At 53.6% G+C, this 20,032-nt stretch overlaps 1 protein-coding gene across 11 annotated transcripts; it reads right to left on the bottom strand.

The window, feature by feature from the left end:
• Positions 1–56: 56 nt before the first annotated feature.
• Positions 57–14,508, bottom strand: ROBO4 (roundabout guidance receptor 4). 11 transcript variants are annotated; one of them, XM_060017729.1, is made up of 18 exons: positions 14,378–14,508; positions 13,702–14,031; positions 13,377–13,534; positions 13,062–13,182; positions 12,664–12,791; positions 12,339–12,567; positions 11,984–12,096; positions 11,085–11,253; positions 10,769–10,954; positions 10,598–10,640; positions 8,586–8,722; positions 8,201–8,464; positions 4,329–4,436; positions 4,013–4,151; positions 3,630–3,875; positions 3,110–3,468; positions 1,725–1,931; positions 57–1,578 (listed from the first exon to the last, which is right to left on the bottom strand). In XM_060017729.1, the coding sequence occupies exons 1-18, from the start codon at positions 14,445–14,447 to the stop codon at positions 1,568–1,570; spliced, it is 3,018 nt and encodes a 1,005-aa protein (XP_059873712.1). In that variant the 5' UTR covers positions 14,448–14,508; the 3' UTR covers positions 57–1,567. The 11 variants fall into 11 exon arrangements, with proteins under 11 accessions (XP_059873712.1, XP_059873714.1, XP_059873716.1 ...); XM_060017731.1 differs by having other exon boundaries at positions 3,630–3,791; XM_060017733.1 differs by having other exon boundaries at positions 3,630–3,752.
• Between the last annotated feature and the right edge of the window lie 5,524 nt (positions 14,509–20,032).

Raw genomic sequence — 20,032 nt, 5'->3', positions numbered from 1 at the left:
TGTAGATGGGCACCTCTTAGACAGATTAGACCCAGATGTAGTTGGTTAGACTGGCAGAGAATTTCTTTTTAATTTTGGCCACGAACGCCATCGTCCCCATCACTCCCGAACCCGCAGCCCACACCACTCACTGGGCACTGAGGTCTGTTTCCTTCTCACTTGCCCAGTGACTGCTCCGGGCTCTCAGGGGATGGCCGCTGACCCCCCAGTCCCAGGCTCTGACCTCTCCTACCACTTTGACCTAAGTGTGTACAAATCCCTTTTTTCTCATTTCGTCTGGCAAATGAGGTTGGCATGTTTTCAAAAGGAATTTTACCAGGAAGCTAAAAGAAAAATAAAATCCAAAAAAGGAAAAGCAAATAAAGAGGAACGGATGTGTATCCAGAGCACTGACTCCTCATCCTGAGGTCACGACCCTGGGCATGCTCAGTAGCAACCGCCCAGCGTGTGGCTTCTGCCCCTGACCTTTCCCGCCAAGCGAGAAGGACGCAGCCCTGCCTGCCCTCCAGTGGTTTTCTGTGGCTCAGGCTCTGGAAGTCCTGCCCCTCCATTCCTCTGTTCTGTTTTCTGTCTGAAGGGTGCCCACTAGCCAGCCCTTACAGGTGGTTCTACCTTTTGTGAAACTTAGCTACTTTGTCTATTTTAAGAAACCATCTGGGACTGGTCTTTGGGGAGGGCAGCTGGGACCCCTGAAAGCAGGAGTTGTCTTCACAGGACAAGTTGCTAAGACCAGCAGACCCCGAAAATCCCCCACCCCTCCCTTTCCTGCATTCTGCTTAAAGTCTGAAAGATGCAGGTAATTCCCCCCTTCATAACAGAACAGAAAGGAGTGACACCTAGAGTGTCAGTGAACCCTTGATCCCTTTCTAACCCAGGAGCCCTCCTGAGGGTGGTGCTCCGCCGAGAGGTCTCATGATGGCGGCCCGCAGAGTGACCTCGTAGAACTCAAGTCATCGTAGCTTTATGGTATCAGATTCCTTAAGCTTATAGTGACAAGAGTATGAGGAGGGTGTACTTGTCCCACGTTTGTCACTCCTCCTTCATCTTCCTCCCTAGACTCATCACTGCCTCAGTGGAGTCTCTCTTTATGTCCCTTCGTGGTGTGTTTGGGGAGAGAGTTAGGAATCGTCCAGAAAAGGCAGAGAGGGGAGGCCCTGAGATGAGAAGCTCCTTCCTCCACAGCCCTCTCCCATGAGCCACTGTTGTCCTCCGGGCAGACGTTTGGCCCCTCCACTTCCCGTGATCCAAGTGGGTGGGGAGATCAGGATTTAGGGCTGCTTCTTAGGCCCAAATGACCTGGCTGTGGACGTGGATGAAGCAGTGGGAAAAGCAAGGGCTGGGAGTCAGGTGGAGATGATTTTTTCCCCCGGGGGCTCCAGGTCCGCTTTGTTCATATTTTGTTTTGCTTTCGTTTGTTTTCACAATCCGGGACGGAGAACTCTGGAGGCTGGGAGAGGTGGACCCCGACTGCAGAGATGCAGAGATCAAGACCCACAGTCCACAGCCCAGGCTGGCAGCTGACAGGGGAGATGGTTCTGATTCTCCTCTCGGCAGTCTCGGGATCAGTTCACGAGGAGTCTGTAGGAGAAGTTGAAGGAGGATGGATTTATCCCCCAGCTCCTTAGCTCTCCTGCCAGACCCCAGGTGCCCTCTTGGACCCCATCCCACTGCCAAGAACCCCTGCAGTCAAGATCGCCACATCAGCTAGCCAGCCAGACGCTTACCGCCGGCCATGGGCGCAGGACAGCTGACATGACTTCTCTGGGACGAGATCCGAGAGGTGGAGGGCCAGGGAGGCAGCCCCCTTCCCAGCCACTGGGTGTGGTTTTTCTCCATGTCCTCCAACCAGTCTGACCTCCACTCCCACGGGGGCAGGGAGAGGGCGGAGTTCAGGAAGAGGTCATCCCGGGGGGAGGGAGGTGACAAAGCATCTGTCAGGGAGGGTAGAGGTATCTGTGGAGGGTTGTCCTTCACCCTTATGGACCAGTTTAGGGCAGAAGGCTTGGGGCTGCTTAAGGCATACACCCAACCCTAGACATAACCCAGCCCCACTCGGTCCATCACCCCCAGTGGCCACATCCACAGGAGCCTCCGCCCCAGGGAAAGGAAGATGTCCACTGGTTTCTTCAGAGAACAGCTTGAGCTCTTTTGTCCTAGCCCAGCCCTGGCCTTCTGTCCTAGGTAATCCTTGCTCTCCTATCTACCACAAGCCTGACTGCTTTTTTGGGGGGCAAAATGTAGAGTTAGGGTTCGTAAGATGGGTCTAGGGGATCTAACAGAGTGTCTGAGGAAGGGCACTCCAAAGGGTCACGGGGAGCCCTGACTACCTTCTGTTGACTTGGGGATGATGGTCCCACCTGCTAGACACGTGAAACAGGCCGCCCAGTCACTTCCCACCCTGCCACGCACAGGACAGGAAGAAGGCCTTGAAAGCACAGGGGGACACATGAGAGAAAACAGACCTTCCCACAGTGGGGACGAATCTGAGTCACTGGGCTGGGGAGCAACGTTTCCTGGAGACCCACATCTGGTAAGAGGGTCCTGGAGGTAGCAGAATGGACTGTACAATCGGCTGCCTCTGGGATTTTAACTTGAACAATTTATCCTGTTCTGGTAGGTGACCTTGAGCAAGCTGATAAAGCTGTTGGACTTACAGTTTCTTCATTTGGAAAAGAACGACAAAGAATATTCTTCAGAGAGTTGCTGTTAATGTTGAGTGTATGTAAAGCACTTATCATAGTGCCTGGGACATAGTCATCCCTCAATAAAAACTAGCTGTTTGGGCTTCCCTGGTGGCGCAGTGGTTGAGAGTCCGCCTGCTGATGCAGGGGACGCGGGTTTGTGCCCCGGTCTGGGAAGATCCCACATGCCGCGGAGCAGCTGGGCCCGTGAGCCATGGCCGCTGAGCCTGCGCGTCCGGAGCCTGTGCTCCGCAATGGGAGAGGCCACAACAGTGAGAGTCCCGCGTACCGCAAAAAAAACCCCAACTAGCTGTTTTAGGGACGACGACCACGAAGACGATGCTTAGGATGCTTTGCCTCTTGGTTGGGGAGAAGCTGTGTCCGCTCCAGGCGGTGGGGATGAGGAGGAAGACAGGGATCTCATGTACCTGTGAAGACGCAGTCTGCCTCCCTGGGCTCCAGCCCAAAGCCAAAGCTGTCCGCAGCCACGGCCAGGGCCCGGGCAAAGTGGGCGTCGGCGAGGAAGGAGCCGTCGGAGGAGCTGACCAGGCTGGCTCTGGCGCTGGGGGCGTTGTCCTCAGAGGCTGAGCCCCAGCCATTGGCCAAGGAGCCCTCGCTGGGGGTGGGTGTGGGGCAGGGCCGAGGTGGGCATAGCAAGCCCCTCACCTCGGACCCCACCCCCCCTCCAGGCCTGCCCATGTCCGCTAGCTCCGAGGCCGTCGGGACGCTGATGTAGCCATAGGTGATGGGGGGTGAAGGAGCCCTTGGCATTGGAGAGACACTGTTCCTAGGAAGAGGCAAAACGGGGGATGGGACGTGGTCGGGGTGGGGGGCGGGGCGTGGAGTGGCAGAAACAGCCCCGTTGAGGAGGGTGGAGGCAGCAGACCTAGGCATACTCCTGTCTCACGCTCCTATCTGTATCCTTTGGTTCCCCCTCTGGCCACTCACCTGGGGGTCTCCTCACCCTCACTGAGCTCCAGGCACAGGGCCACCTCCTCAGGGGTCAGCACACTGTCTTGATCCTCCCCCAGGGACGACAGTGATGAGCTGGACAGGCGACTGGATGCTGGGCTGGGACCAGAGAGGGAAGAGGCCTGGGGACTGGAGGGGCTGGGGGGACCAGAAGGGATAAAGGCAGGGACAGGGGCTGCTGGCAGTGGGTGGCAGGAGGGGGCTTGGGGCTCCACCGATTGCCTGATTGGGGTAAGATGGCAGGATGGTTAGTGCCGTCCTTCTGGCCCCTGCCACCCCTCCCCCAGCCCCGTCCACGGTCAGCAGACACCCCACACCCCCAGTGCCCAGCCCTGCGTCCTGACCCCATGCCCTCTTACTGGGTCTGTTGACTCTGAGTGCGGGGTCCACGAGGAGGGAGGGGTGCTGCGGGGAGAGGGTGAGTCACCAGCTCATTGGGGGAGCCGAGGAGCTGTGGTCCCAGGGCCCGCCAGGCAACCAGGGCCCAGGGCACAGCTCCTGGGGAACGACAGGCTGGGTGTGAGATAGCAGAACCCCCATCAGCCCCGGGCCCCAGTTTGCCTGTCTATCCAGCCCCTCAGAGTCCTGTCTGCACCCAGCCAGCCTCCACAGGGACAGGAGAAGCCCCACACCCTGCCTCAGCCCCTCACCTGCCTCGTAGCGCCCTCCTCTCACCTGGGCTTTGGGAAAGGTTCTTGGAGCCTCTGTTGCCCAACTCACAGGCCCAGAGCTCCACAGGGTGGCTGGCCCGGAGCAGCGGGGAGCTGTTGGCCTGGTGCAGCTCTGCAAAGCAAAGAGTTGGTGGCTGGAGGCCAAGCCTGGGTGTGCCTTGCAGACCTCAACCACAGGCTCTAGCTTCAGCTTCGTCATCCAGTTAAGCTTTAGGGTTCTTGAACCCAGAGGGAAGAGGGAAGAACCTCTCTCCATCCAGGCAGCTGTGATATAATGGAAGGAGCACTAAGCTTGGAGTCAAAACACCTGCACTCGTAGCCTGGCTCAGCCACGTATTAGCTGTGTGACCTCAGGTAAATCCGTTAACCTTCCTGAGCCTGTTTCATTTGTAAACAACCACTGCAAAGCATGGTTTGGCCAGTTAACTAAAAACAGATTGGAAAGTTCCCGGCACCTAATAGATATATTAAAAAACAACTGTATTTCTCTTTACTGTACACATTCCAATTTCCTGATCTCTATACCCTCACATTGCTACCTGTGTTCATGAATTTTGCCTCCGTGAAGGCAAATACTCCTTCTTTTCTTGGAGAGAATCTGTTAATTTCCACTTCTCACATCGCAAATATCTCACATGGCTCTGGATAGCCTTGCCCTGATAAACCCAAGTGTCTCTCACTTGGAGAGATGGGTTGGGCTGTCAAGTTGAGCTGAATGAGGAAGACAAAACCAGGGAGCTCCAGACCATGTCAGGTGTGAAGGGAGAGAGTCAGCTGATGGGAAGAGGAACTTGAAAATAGGAAGATGTGTTGATCTCACCCAGGGAGGCAATGCCCTGCCCGTGGATATTCAGTACGTGTTGAATGAATGAGTGAATGGATGGATGATATCAGAGATGCAGGTTTAAACACAAGGTGAGAAGAATCATGTACAAGATGGCAGCTATCATCAGGCCCATGTGGCCACTTAGGAGACAGGGCTCTGCGTGAACTGTGACAATACAGAAGACCCGGCTGTGTGCAATGACTTGGTCAGGCCAAAACCAAAATGGATCTCAGTTTAAACCAGAGAGGAGCAGAATAATAAAGGGAAAAGGATTTTCCCAAGACCAGGAACAGGAGAACATCAAGCAAAGGAGAAAAGAAACAGCCTTCAGGTTAGTGTCACATGATCAGAAGCCCAGTTAGGAAAGGGGACCGGAGACCAGGCAGGACTCTCAAGACAGAGCTGTCTAGTCAGTCCGATTTCAAAGATCTGGGGCAGGTTCAAAGCAGGGACAAGGCATTCATCAAGAATCCATCTGGACCCTAGGAATCCATGTACAGTAGCCAGACCTTCTGAGCCACTGGGATGAAAAGCCACACAATGGCTAGACTTCCTCCATCAAAGTTTCCTTTTGTAGTTTGGCTGGTTTGGTTTTTACTCATTTCCTTTAATTGTCATATGACCCAGGGAGTCCTGGAGGCCACCTTTGGGTGCTCCAACCCTGCTCTCATCACCTGTCTTGTCCTGTGCTTCTTGACTAAGCTCAGAAATGGGGGTACCTGTTGTTTATGTTGCTTTGTGTGGAAAGGGAAGGAAAAAGGCCATGCTCATCCCTGCTCCTATCATTTCCTCTAAAGGATTCTGGTAACAAAAAAACCCTCCTTCCACCTTGCTTGGAATTACTTGAATTTAGTTTCAATATTATTTGAATCAAACTATACAGTAAACATGTTATCAGGGTTAGGTGGAATCTTGTTGGGCACACCTGAATTGCGATAAATATTTGTTTGAATTAATTATTTAATGAGGCTATTCAATGTATTGATGATATGTATCCGCAAAGTGAACTGAGAATAAGATATAATGGATTAGACACGGGAGACAGCAGTTGTGAGATTATTAGTCACAGAGGAAAAAACCCAACTAAGGTCAGATAATAAGAAAAAGGGGACTTCCCTGGTGGCACAGTGGTTGAGAATCCACCTCAGGGCATATGGGTTCGATCCCTGGTTTGGGAAGATCCAACATGTCGTGGAGCAACTAAGCCTGTGCGTCACAACAACTTAGCCTGCGCTCTAGAGCTCGTGAGTCACAACTACTGAGCCCGCACTCTAGAGCCCGTGAGTCACAACTACTGAGCCCGCGTGCCACAACTACTGAAGCCCGCGCGCCTAGAGCCCATGCTCTGTGACAAGAGAAGCCACCGCAATGAGAAGCCCGCGCACCGCAACGAAGAGTAACCCCCGCTTGCTGCAACTAGAGAAAGCCCGGGCGCAGCAACGAAGACACAATGCAGCCACAAATAAATAAATAGATTAAAAAAAGAAAAGAAAAAAGAATAAGCAAGTCAAGGGGGTAGAGGACACTGAGAGAGCCTGCCAGTTTTAGAAGACAAGGAATCAGCAGTCTTTCGGACCAGCTGACAGCAGTAGAGGAGCTCCATGCCTCTGAGATCTTGCTGCCACTGCAAAGAGCCAGAGGTAGGCCAAGTGTCCACCAGCCCAGGGGAGTCACTGTTCTCAGCCCATCCTGGGCAGTGGTGGGGTGGGGCCGGATGAGGAGAAAAGGGGTGCAGTGAGGACCTAGATCTCTGAGTGAGGTTAGGAAGCTTCATCTCAGAATTGGAATCTTCTTAAGAATTGAGTGTAGAAAATTGCTCACCTTTTGTGGGGTAGTATTAATGTTCTCAGACAGGGTATACTTTATATTCAAATTAGTGTGGTTATCCACGGAAAAGCTAGTTTTTCCATGAGACTTCTGCAACCTCTTTTTAGCTGGTATTTCATTATCACAGATGATTATTTCTAATGCAATAGCTCTGAGGCAAAGCTGGAAAGGATGCCAGCTTGGCTAATATTTAGAGTCATAAAATTCCGGATATTGGACAAGCTCTTAATTACTCTGAATCCATCTTTGTCTTAATAAAAGTTGGATTATATCCACTTAACAAAACTGGCTGTTGAACATTTGTAAATCTTACTAATCAGTACAGGAGGCTCAGGAAGACAGCAGAGAGAGTGCAGACAGTGAATGTTCAGAAAAGGAGAAAAGAGTCAGGGAGAGAACAGAATTGCCCAGGGGCGCTCCCAGAGAGATTCCGAGTAGCCTTTGGAAGCAGACCATTCTGGCTTCAAATCTGAGAACTGCAGCTTATGGACATGGAGTTTTGAACAAGTTACCCAATTCTGACCCTCTTTCCCAATCTTGTAAAATTAGAGAAATAGCACCTAGCCGATATGTTGTGAGGATTAAATGAAATAATAAATGTAAGTAAAGCACCTCCCATAGAGTAGTTGCTAAAGAAACAGAGATTATAATTACTTCTCTCTAGAAAGTCAAAGCAGGTAGCCGGAAGTCAGGAGAAAACTCTGGACAGAAAGGAAATACTCATTCTCTGGGAAGCCAGCTGGAGGTGGGTACCTGGGCAGACCCGTATATTGTGCACGTACATAGTACATATGGACACAGTGCGTAGTAGAGACGTCATGAGTGCCTGAGGCTTTGGGCTAGCACTGGTTACACCCCTCCAGGTTCTAGAATTATCTGTGTGCTGGTCAGGCACTTGCATTAGACTTTGAGCTCGTAAAGAGCAAGGATTATATTTGGTGTTTCTGTGTCCCCCGTCTGGCATACAGTGGTGCTTATTAAATGTTTGCTGAGTTGAGCTGGCTGCAGCAACAAGGCTCACTACTGGTGTGGCAAAACCCAAGCAAGATCATGGTGTAAAGAAAAGCTGAGGCCAGCACACTCCGGGCTGGGTGCGTGGCGATAGGCGTCCATCAGGACAGGCTGCGAGTGGGGTGCGGCCCACACCCGGCGTCGAGGCCACCCCATGCTCTCTCCTGTCCCCCCTACCACCCGAGTCAGGCTGTCCCTCCCCCCATCCTTACCCTGCTTTTTTTTGGCCTTCCAAGCCTCTGCAGGGGCCAGAGACAAGCGCGGAGAAGAGAGGCCCCTGCGGCCGCAGAGGCTGTCTGAACTGGCCCAGGGACTGGAGAGCCTGGCCAGCTGGGGTGTGAGCCGCCTGGCAGCTGGGGCCTGGGGACTTGGCCGGGCTGGGGGGCTGGAAGGCAGCTCATTGATGAGGGAGCCATAAAAAGTGCTGGTGTCGGGAAGCAGGGGCACACCGGGGCTTCGGGGATCCCAGGAGATCACTGCAATAAAAACGACAGGAGGAATTATGGTGAACGCATCCCACCCATGCCCCCCCCTTCTCCAGCCCTGGGACCCCTGCTCCACTGCCAGGCCCACCCCACCCCCTCGGGACATGCTTACAGGAGCGACGACTGTCTAGTGGGTCCCGGGGGTCCATTCCCAGTCGGCTGCTGAGACTGCTGCTGCTGCTGAGGTCCCGAGAGCCAGAGGTGGAGCGCCAAGTGTCTGCCAGCCACGGCGAGTCACTGTGATCCATCCTGGGCAATGGAGGGTGGGGTGGAGGGAGAACAAGATTGGCCCAAACCTCCGACTCAGCGGGTAGCAGAAGGGGGGGGGGTGTTCTTCTCACTGCTTTTCAGCCCCTCACAGCCTCCTTAAGATCTCTGATCTGCTGTCCCAAACTCAGCGCCGCTTTCTTATCCTGGGATCAGGGGAAGTCCAAGTTGCCCAGAGCTAGGAGGTATCAAAGAGAGATAGCTACGGGCTGAGACAGAAAGAACACAGACCTGGAGCCAGATCTGCTGCAGCCTTAGCTGTGCAACCCTGGGCAACTCAGTCTATTAGCCTCTCTAAGCCCCCGTTTCTCCATCTGTAAGATGGCAACAGTAAGGCCTTCCTTACAAGGCTGATGCTGTAAGTTGAGACGAAGAAATGTGAGATGACTCAGCCAGCAGAGCAGGAGTTTGCTACCTGAAGGTTGGCTTCTCTACCTCTAGCCTGGTTCCCTTTGAATGGGACACCATGTGGCAGGGATCAGACCAAAGCACTTTTCTGCCTAAAACCTTCAGTGGCTCTCCATTTACCAAGATAGAGCCCAGCTGCCTAGCATGGCTAACAGGGCCCTCATTGGTCTGGCTTCCAGCTCCTCAGTCTGTGCTCTGACCCATCCCACACAGTACGCCCCAGCCAGACCAAAAGGCTTGTCTTTCCCTATGAATGCAACAGGCTATTTCTTGCTGTTCCCTTTGCCCTTCCCCTTCTAACTGCCAGGGTAAATGTGAAATCTTCTTCCTCCCATAGTTCCCCTCCAGCCCCTTCCTTGTACTTGTACATGTTTCTGCACCCCCAATTCTGGATTGCATTTGTGCTTGCGTGGCTGTCTCTGCTAGACGGAAGCTGTTCTAAAGGAATGAATCAACAAAGTGATCAGAGTGGAATCTCCCTCAAGGAGAAGGGATGAAATCCCAGGGGAGCCAGAGAAAGTTCGGGGCAGAGCAGACTAAGCCCAGGAGGTAGCTGGAAGGGAAAGACCAATGAGCACAGAACAACGCAGGAACACAGCACCAGCCAGCACAGAACCTTGCTCTGGGCCGAGAAACTGACAGCAAAATGGTAGAGCTGGATGTGTCTCACATAGTAGGTGCTTGATAAATTCCTGTTGAAAGATGCAGACCTGGAATGTGAACTCTCCCAGAGGAGATCTAATGAGATAAAGAGCAGGAGAAGGTGGGCAGAGATGAAATGGTTGTTCAGTGTAAAATTCAGCCAGTAGGAGAAAAAAGGATGTTTTCTCTTTTAGTGTCGTGTCTCATAATGGGAGACTTGCTCTGGCAGCCAAACGCGCTTGGAGCAGATGTACCTGCAGGCGGGCTCCGTTGCTGAGAACAAGGAGTAAGAATCCATCACGCAAGGGCAGAGCGCCCTCTGCTGGAACTGTGGGTGGATTATTGCGAAGGAAAGATGCCTCCGTGGGTAGGTGATTTCCTGTAGCCAAAGGGACTACTAGGGAGATGCTGAGTGTACAGAGCAAATTAGAAATCAGACTGGTCCTCCTGTGCTAGTTATTCTCCACCTAGCAGCACGAGTCAGCAGGAGAGTGCAGTCAGTATTAATGAGAGCTTGGTAACAAGAGCACTGGATTAGGAATTCAGAAGGCAGCTACTAGCTGTGCAGCCTTGGGCAGTCACTTGAGTCATGAGTCTTCAGTTTACTCACCTTGTCAAGTGGTGTGATAGGAACATTAATGAAAGAGAAATTTAATTCTCACTTGAAGTTCAAGGGAAATTCAGGTACTAGGATGCCAAATTGCCTGGCAGTAGGGGAGACTAGTACTCCGGCCAGTTCTCCATCCCAGCTCCACTGTCCCTCGGCCCCTCGGCCCCGCCCTCGCCTCAGGCCCTTTCGTCTCTCACCTGTGTTTTAGGATGGCGTCCTCACTGGTATGTCTGTACAGACCTGGGAGAGGGCAGGAGGAAGGGTCAGCCCAGAGTCTCCAGCACCTGGCTAGCAGTCTAAACCCCTGTAGCGTTCTGGCTGGACCCAGGGAAGGCCTGATCACCTGGGAGTCCACTTCACCTTCTCACCTGGGCCCAGGTGCACCCCAGCTCGGCGCCGGCGGTGGATGCACACGGCGGTGCCCAGCAGCAGCAACCAGAGCACAACACCCCCGCTGGCAATGACCTCTGGCCGCCTCAAGGCCGCCCTCAGCTGCTCCAGGGTCCACGGGCCGTGCGCACTGCGCTCCTGGAGAGCTTGCTCCACGGCCTGCTCTGTATGGGAATTTGAGCTCAGGGGGAGGGGGCGGCTGAGGGGGAGGAGCCGGAAGCGAGAGCGGGGAGAGAGGAAGGCGGAGATGGGGCCTGAATGGGTCGGGGTGGGGCCGGTGGGCACTGTCCTCACCTAAAAAGAGGCAGACAGGGCTGCTGGGCTGCCCAGCCCCAGCTCCAGTGACTGCGGCCACTTGTACGCAGTAGGAACCTGGCACGCGGGTGGCGATCTCCAGCCGGGTCTGCTCGCCCGCCACCGTCCAGTTGGCCGGGGGCAACGAGGTGTTGCCCAGGCTCCAGACCTGAGGCGCAAACAGAGGGGAGCTCGCCCCCTGGCACCATCCCAGCAGCTCAGCCCTTCCTCTTGCGGATCAGACTCCGGGCGTGTGGCCACCCTGTCCTGCCGTTCACCTGGGGACGCCCCCCGCATGCACCCACACGTCCTATTTCCTCCTCCCCCCACAGAGTGGGAGACACTTCTTTCTAGACCGACAGACGAGGGACAAAAGTAATCGGCGAAATAGGCGTTAGACCCGTGGTTCGCAAACGCCAGTGTGCTTCAGGGTCACCTGGAGGATTTGTTAAAATCCAGATTGCCGGGTCCATCCCCGACTTTCTGATTCACAAGGCCTGGCAAAGGACCTAAGGATTTGCGTTCTAACAAGTTCTCAGGTGATGCTGACGTTGCTGGTCCAGGAACCACCCTCTGACAACACTGCCTTAGAAGCTGAGAGTCAGACACGGCCTGGTTTGATTCCTGTTCTGTTTCCCGCACCTGTGAGCTTAGCCTCACTTTCTACGTCCATACACGGGACAATAACCCAGGGCGGACTATGGGATGAAATGAGATTCTAAGTAAGTGCTCGGCAGTGTCTGGCAGACAGTAGGGTCCTTGCCCAACAACAGTAAGTTTCCCTTGCTTCTCTGCCCAAGTACCATTTCTTAGTGCCCAGAGCAAGTGTCTACAGGACGCCAGGGAAGAGGGATCTCCTGGCACCACTAGGAAGGGGTGTGTCAGTTTGTGGAGGGTACCTGGTAGCCACGGATGATGCCATTGTGGTTTTCAGCAGGTGGTGGGACCCAGCTCACGAGGACACTGCCGTTGCCAGGTTTTAGGGTCACCTCCTGGGGAGGGGCACTGGGCACTGGGGAGGGGGGAGGGAGAGACGCTGTAAGGGATGCTGAGGGAGAAGGCTCTAGGGAAAGGAGCTGGAATGGGACACAGGGTCAGAACCACACTGGTGAGACTAAGAGCCTTTCTCAGCTCTGCTTGCTGGGCCAGGGCAGGAGGGAGCCCAGGGGTGGGACCCACCATCCGCCCGGCTAGAGTGGGACAAAAAGGGGCTGGGGGTATATTGTTGGGTCTGGGGGGGCATCTGTCCCCGACCTTGCTCAGGCAGTCTCAGGAGCAGCACGTTGCTGTCGGGGCCTTGAGCCCGCCCGGAGGATGGTCTCACTTTGAACTCGTAGTCCTGGCCCCACTGGAGGCCCTCAAGCTCTGCGCTCTGCCAGCCAGCCAGCAGGGCCTCTGCCCACGGGGCTCCCTGGCCTCCGGGGGCAGCTGGGGTCCTGAACAAGGCCGTGTAGGACTGAGCAGGTGCAGCAGGGCCGCTCACCTGGGAAAGAGCCCAGAGGGAGAGGAGGGCTCAGGGCTCTCGTGAGCAGCCCTTTCTGGAGCTGTGACGGGCTCCAGCCCAGGTCCTGGGCCTCACCTTCCAGCTGAGCCACACAGCAGGACCAGGCTTGGTGCCCTTCGCAGGGTCTGGGTTCAGCAGGGTCACGTTTTCCAGCTGAATGCGCACAGCCAGAAGCTCCAGGGGCTCCTTGTGGTCCTGGGGCTCTGTGGGGAGCACAGGGCTGGGGTGGGGCCCATAGGCCAGAACGGAGGAATTGGGTGGAACATCCCTCGGCCACAGAGGAGCCAGAACTCGCCCAGGTTGAGAGCACTCCGATTTCTATTCTAGGACGGGGGAACCACCCCTAAATGGGGTCCCCGCCGCTCTGACCCTGATCCCGGGTTCCGCTCCCACATCCCCTAACCTCAGCCAAAACCAGACCACACCACCCTAACTGGAGCCCCCGACCTTGGCCCTGACCGCCCTCCCCTTACCTTGGACAGACACCCTGGCTGCCCGGCTCTCCCGTCGTCCTGCACTGTTGGTGGCCACGCACATATAGGTCCCTGCGTCACTCTTCTCTGCTCTTGCCATCAGCAGGGAACCTCTGGACACCTGTCAGGACCAGGTGCGTTGTGAAGTGTCCCCTGCGGGGAGGGCCTCTGAGTGCGGAGGGAAGTCTAAGGCCTCACCGCCTCCCCTTCCTCAAATTCTGCAGGGGACATTGGGCCATGGGGCGGGTCAGTCCCTCGCGTGTGCACAGTTGTGGCCAGGACAGGGTGAGGCGTGGGGAAGGGGGCTACACTCACCGAGTGCCGCCCTGGCTGCAGGGCCAGGGGTTTCCCATCCTTCCACCATGAGACTGTGGGCTCTGGGTGGCCCCAGGGCGGCCCACACTGCAGAATCACCTGCTCGCCCACCGTGGCCACCACGTCCCGAGGCTGGACCTGGAAATCTTCCCGAAGGACTGTGGGGAGGAGGGAGGGTCGCAGAGGGCGGGACCCAGTCCCCACATTCAGGTCCTGCCTTGGCGTCTCACAGCGTTCTGCATTACCTGCCTTTCCGAAGAGCCCCTCCTCCCCGGTCTCCTATCTAGGACCACCCCCAACCCAGGTCTCCCCGCCCAGGGCTCACCAGCCACAGACAGCCGAGCGCCCCGGCTGACTGCCGTGCCCAGCCGGTTGCTGGCCTCACACGTGTAGACACCCAGGTCTGTGGACAGGACCTGGTCATCGTGGGCACGTCCCCGGGGAGGGGGCCGCAGCAGCAGGAGGGTTCCGTCAGGTAGGAGGTGGTGAATGTCTGGGGGCACCATGCTCAGGGGATGCCCATTCAGCAGCCAGCGGATGGTGGGAGGTGGCTGGCCTGAGGCCTGGCAGCTCATCTTGGCCGGGCCAGGGCCCTGGAGCAGCTGGTCCTCGGGGTGGACGAGGATCTGGGGTGGGGAGTCCTGAGCCATGCCTCCTGGGAGAGGAAAGGAGGTGCAGCCCAGTCTGACTGCAAATAGGGCCCCCAAATCCCTGCACGCCTCATCTTCCTCCTCTTGCCTGAAGATCAGTTCCCAAATAACACGCTAGCTGGGAGGGGAGAAGGCCAGCATGCGTGCGTGGCACCCAGGTGAGGGCCAGTGGAGCTCTCAGTCTGTCTGTCTCACACTCAACATCACCATCATCATCATCATCACCGTCGTCTCTGGTACCCCCCACTGCAAAAGGGAAGCAAAGGAGCAAGGGGGTCTCCTCGCTGCCTTGGCCAGGCCTCAGATCAACGGAGCGGAGCGTGGGCTAGGAGTAGGGAGGGCCACACTCACCTGTGACGAGCAGAAGCAGGAGGGGCAGGGGCTGACGGGCCCCAAGGAGGCCTACTCCTCCAGAGTCCATGGCTGCCCTCAGGCCTCTGTCCTTGTCTGTAGCACTTTGTCCTACTGCTCTGAGCTCACAGCGGAGGGAAGGAGGGGCGGGCGCGGCGGCAGTGGTGGTTGTTTGTGACCGAGACTCTGCCCCAGGAGGGAAGCGGCTTTGAGGAAACCGATGCTTCCTGCCTGGCCCTCAGTGCCTTGGAGAATTGGGAGGAGACCAGAGGAGAGAAAGTCTCCGACCTTGATCCTGTAGTCATAACCTCTGACTCGAAGCCCCGCCCTAGGGTTTATCTTGTGATCTAGTCCAGGATTTCTTAGCGGTAATCCTCAGCCCCACCATAACTTCAACCACTGTTTTGATCCTTTACCCCAAGCCTCTACTGAACCCTTGAATCTCAATCCCGATCCTTTGGCTTCCAAGCGACCCCCTGCTAGAGTGGCATGAAAACCCAGAGGTGGAATCTCAGGGCACAGTGTTCTGAAGCTGAGGGTAGAGGAAAACAGGCCCCGGAAGCCAAGTGCGGGGAGCAAGTGTGTCTTGTCATGCCCCGGGGAGAGGTCAGGGTGGTAGGTCAGAAGACAGGGAAGAGCACAGGCTCTTGTCTGGGAGATGTCCACTCCGTGCGCCTAGTCAGCCCAGAGACAGATGAGATAAGCTTCTGGGAGACCTCTGGCAAGTGACTTAACCCCTGAAAGTCAGTTTCCTTTTTTGTAAAGTGAGAATAATAATAATTAATAATAATAATAATAGTTCCTACCTTGAGAGCTGGAGTAAGAGTGAGAGGAGATGAAGCATAAAATCATCTAGTACAGTGCCTAATGCATTGTAAGTGATCAGTAAAGCTTAGCCAATATTGTGATATATTTATTTTCATGCACATCCCATCATTGAAACTATTTAAGCATCCTTGGCAGGGATATTTTTCAGGCCCTGGAAAGGTGGTTGGAGTACATGACCTTTAAGAGTTTTTCCAGGGCTTCCTTGGTGGGGCAGTGGTTGAGAGTCCGCCTGCCGATGCAGGGGACACGGGTTCGTGCCCTGCTCAGGGAAGATCCCACATGCCGCGGAGCGGCTGGGCCCGTGAGCCATGACCGCTGAGCCTGCGCGTCCGGAGCCTGTGCTCCGCAACGGGAGAGGCCACAGCGGTGAGAGGCCCGCGTACCGCGAAAAAAGAAAAAAGAGTTTTTCCAGCCCTGAAACCTCGTGTCTATAGCAGACGGGACTGTAGCTTGTGAGCCTGCAATGTCGGTGCTCACCCCGCTGCTCCCCACACCCTGCTAGAGAGATGCTGCTGTCCCCTCTCAGAGCCCAGCTCCTGTTTACGGGTCTCTTCCTTCCAAATCTGGAATCTCAGACATTTCCTGGAACTGTTCCCGGAAGGCCAAGGCCAGGCTCTGGAGGCTCAGCGGAAGAATGTCCAGCCTTTGTTCCCCATTGTTCCTGGCCAGCTCCTTTGTGGGGCCCCTAACCCAGCCGACTCCCTCCCTTCCTCCCCCTTCTCAGCCTGGCCTCGCTCGGTGCCAGCTGCAGCCACGGCCCTCACAGCCTATGGAGAGGAAGGCCTCCTTCACTCCTTCTTCTCTTTCCCCTCAGATGCAGACCAAGACTGATTAAGACAATTAGAGCAAGAGAACACTGTGGTCTCTCCAAACTGGGCATTTCCAAGAGGTAAAAAATTGAGTTAAAGTAACAGTGACAGAGCTGGAAGAACAGGAATTGGGGTCAGAGAATAGAGCTTGGTGTTTCAGAAGCGGAGAAACTAAGAGCAGTGACAGACTCCATGGCGCGTGCCTGGGCGTATGTGTGCCAGGCATAGTGGAGTAGAATTTATGGGGTCAGGGATCTGTGGGGACAGAGTGATGAAGGAGGTATTCACATGGACCCTGAGGACAGCCAAGGGTGAACAAGAAAGGGCGTGGCGGGACAAATGGATTTACTGCACATCTAGCCCATTTGGGATTTCCCAGGTCCAGAGCCCCCCAGGCCTGCCTGACCCAGTGACTACCTGCGCCCCAGGAATGTTGCTGTTAGCAGTCCTCTTTAGTCTCTTCTGCTTATGCATTGGACTTGGGGAGACTAAACAAGTTCTCTGCTAATTATTTGCTGGCAGCTTGATTTGACTCAAATCTCTGTAATCCAGAAAGATGGTATAAATTTCCCTTGGGGGATAAGAGGGCAAGTCTCAAAGGAACTCAGATTCATGACTAGTGCTGTCCTCAGCTGAGTCGGAACGGGCAGGTGACTCAGCGAGGAGAGGCGCCGGTGCTGTACTGCAGGAATGGAGCCTGGAGGCTGCAGCAGCTGGGGAGGGGCCCTTGCCCCACAGTTACGTGACTCATCCCTGGACATGCCGTTGGCACAGCCTCTTTCCATTCCCAGACTCTGGACACCCAAGTGCTAAGAACTGATGGGGATTGGAAGGCCCCATCGTTCTGAGCTGTTCCTTAGGACGTTAAGACTCTTTCTCCTCACTCAGTCCAAGCATCCAGGGCACTCAGGGATCCGTGGAGTGATGACCGAGGGGACTTCCCAACAGTGAGGTATGTCTGGGTGGCTCTCAGAGACCACAGCGATCATTTCCAGCAACATGTCCCATCGGCATCCTGACTGTCTCATTTCCACACGCTAAGGAAGAGCCGACTGCGTGAGTCATGGGCATGACGTTAGTCCATGGGACCTGCCTCCAACTATTTCAAGGAAGCTCTGCTCTGGGACCCTGGGGATGTGCTGGCCAGTGACCAGTTTAAATACTATCTTCCTTCACCCCCTAGTTTTAGAGTTTTGGGTTTTTGTGAGTAACCCTTTCATTGCTTGTAAGAGGGAAGAGAGAGGAGAGAGATTAGATGCTCTTCAAGGACCCTCCAGAGGACATTTGTTTTCTCCTGGTTTCTCTGGCATCTTATTCTGTGTTTTCTGAAAATGCAGCCCAGGGACTCCTGCTGGTCAAGCTGGTGGGGTAAACAGTACTAATTCAGGTGGGATTTGATGTATCTTCGTATTTTCTAGAAAAGCATTAAAATCATTACCGGTGACATCTGCTCCTCGTGACTAGCAGCAAGTCTTTGCCAAAATGTGTGCTTGACCACAGCACCCTCCTTCACTAAAATCATATCCAACACTGAGCTTCCCCCTTGCTTCTGGAGCAGTCTCTCGGGGCTGTCTGAAATGCTTTCTCCTAGGCTGTAGTCCTCATTTTGCCCCAAATAAAACTTAACTCACAACTCTCAAGTTTTGCATTTTCTTTTCAGTCAACAAGATCTTCTCTTTGTCCTTGGTATACTCTAGCTTTACTACATTTTATGTAGGTGTGGAAATCTTTTAAGATATCTTGTGTGTCAACCTTCTTGAATCTGTATATTTATGTTTGTCATGAGTTCTACAAAAATTTCAGTCATTACTCTTAAAATATTGTCTCTTCTCCGTCTCTCTATTCTCCCCTTTGAGCTCTTGAGGAAATGTGTGTCAGACCTTTTCATGCTACATTGCCGTATCCCTTAATCTCTCTTCTCATATATTTCATCTCCTTGTCTGTCTGTGCCTAATTCTGAATAATTTCTTCAGATACAACTTTCAGTTAACTAACTCTCTTCAGCTGTTTTTAATGTGCTGTTAAACTCTTTCATTTTTATTTCAATAAATTATATTTTTATGTATGAGTTCTATTTGTTCTTTTTCAAATTTGATCACTTTGATAGTCTCTTGTTGCTTGTTCATTTTTGTAATTTTGTCTTGTATTACTTCAAGCATTTCATAATTATTTTATGTTTTTTTTTTTTTTTGCAGTACGCGGGTCTCACTGCCGTGGCCTCTCCTGTCACGGAGCACAGGCTCCGGACGCACAGGCTCAGAGGCCATGGCTCACGGGCCCAGCCGCTCCGCAGCACGTGGGATCCTCCCGGACCAGGGCACGAACCCGTGTCCCCTGCATCGGCAGGCGGACTCTCAACCACTGCGCCACCAGGGAAGCCCTATTTTATGTTTTATATCTGATCATTTCAGTGTCTGAAGACCTTGGGGGTCTAAATCTGTTGCTTCTTATATTTGCTGACTTTCATTCATGATGATTTGTTTCCTTCTGTGTTAATGACCTTTCCTTGTGAACTCGTCTTTGGTTGGTCTTAGTCTCTGAAAATTTAAGGAGATGTTTTTTTCCAGAGAGGATTTGTATTTTTTATTTTAGGAGCCTGGGATGCTACCAGCTGGGGGCCAATACCAATTTAATCCAGGAGTCTCAGGTTCAGCTCCCACACCTTGCCACTGGCACAAGTCTGGTCTTTCATCAGTGCTAATATAAACATTTGCCCTTGGGTAATCCACATTTTATGAGTGCTAAGAAGTCAGGACTCACCTTACACTTCTAAGCTTTTATATATGCTGCTCCTTCTGCCTGGAATATGTGTCCTTTTATCCTCCCCCCCATGCCCTATCTGATTAATCAATCTTTCTAAGACTAAGTTCAGGCTTGTTCTCCTCCAAGATACCTTTGCTGACGATCCCTAGTCTGGGTTAGATGCCGCTCTTACATGCCTCTATAGCACGCTGTATCTACCTGTCGTTGCATTTTCCACACTGTATTGTAATAATCTGTTTACTTATCTGTCTTCCTCCATGAGACTCTCTTTGGTAGGGGTCATGGCATAGTTATGCTGTTTCCCCAGTGTCGGGCACAGGGTGGATCATGGTAGATTAATACATGTCTGTTGAATAAATGAAAGACACCCGAATAAATGAATGAATGAATGAGTGAGTGATGATTTTGGAATGGACAATATGGGATTTCCAGAGAGGGTGAAGGATGATGGAGGGATGTGAGAAGAAAAGAGAAAAGGGAAATGACTGGTATTTTTAGGCTGTTTGTTTGTTCTCCTTGATTAAGTGGAATAAAGTTGTCACTTTATTTCATCAAAAGTTTATTGAGCATCCAGTATGCGCTAGGCACTCTGCTAGATGCCAGTAATACAAAGATGAAGATCAAAATGAAACATAAACAAAACCACTCCCCCCTCACCCCATTTAAGGCAGATTTGGCTTGAGCCTGGGAAGCCGGCCCCTCAGGGATGCAGAACCGGGGTTTGGAATACAACTTGCCTGCATCTCACCTTAATCTTCACCCTTGCCTCTCAAGGCTGACCAGCATGTACCCATCTCCAAGTCCTGCATCTTCCACCTGCCTGAACAACTTTCCCCTGCATGCATTATCTCCTTCTAGATGAGGCACCTGGGGAAGTGAGGGGAGCAGTTCTGGTTAAGGAAGGGGAGCTGCAAAGGCACACCTGCTCAGAGGAGCCTGCAGAAGTGCATAGGGGCAGGGAGCTGGGAAGGGCACGAAGTCCAGGTAAGAGCAGAGGGGACCAACAAGAAATGTTGTTGCCCTTGGGGCTGGGACAAAACTGGCCCCAGTGTGGAGTGGTGGGGAACAGGGACCTTGAGAGTCGCTCTGTGGGATGGTGCAGAGTCGGAGCAGGAGCTTAGGAAGTTAAGGAGGGACCAGGGATGCACTAGAGGCCTCAGGGGAGAGAGGTCAGAACACAGCGAGGGACTTCTTCTCTTTCAGCTTTTTAATTGCGCTCTCTCTTCGCACGGTAGATTACTGTTCCTACAAACTG

This window comes from Delphinus delphis, chromosome 8, assembly GCF_949987515.2.
Source record: "Delphinus delphis chromosome 8, mDelDel1.2, whole genome shotgun sequence".
In the NCBI taxonomy this organism is placed as follows: domain Eukaryota; kingdom Metazoa; phylum Chordata; class Mammalia; order Artiodactyla; family Delphinidae; genus Delphinus; species Delphinus delphis.
The sequence above is the reverse complement of the archived record's forward strand: the minus strand, read 5'-3'. Positions and strand labels throughout refer to the sequence as shown.

Coding starts and splice junctions, on each gene's coding strand:
- ROBO4 (XM_060017729.1), bottom strand. CDS start 14,447: ATGGACTCTGGAGGAGTAGGCCTCCTTGGGGCCCGTCAGCCCCTGCCC. Junction 10,955..11,084: donor CCCTGTCTGCCTCTTTTTAG/GTGAGGACAGTG, acceptor ATTCCCATACAG/AGCAGGCCGTGGAGCAAGCT. Junction 8,465..8,585: donor ACTAGACAGTCGTCGCTCCT/GTAAGCATGTCC, acceptor TTTTTATTGCAG/TGATCTCCTGGGATCCCCGA.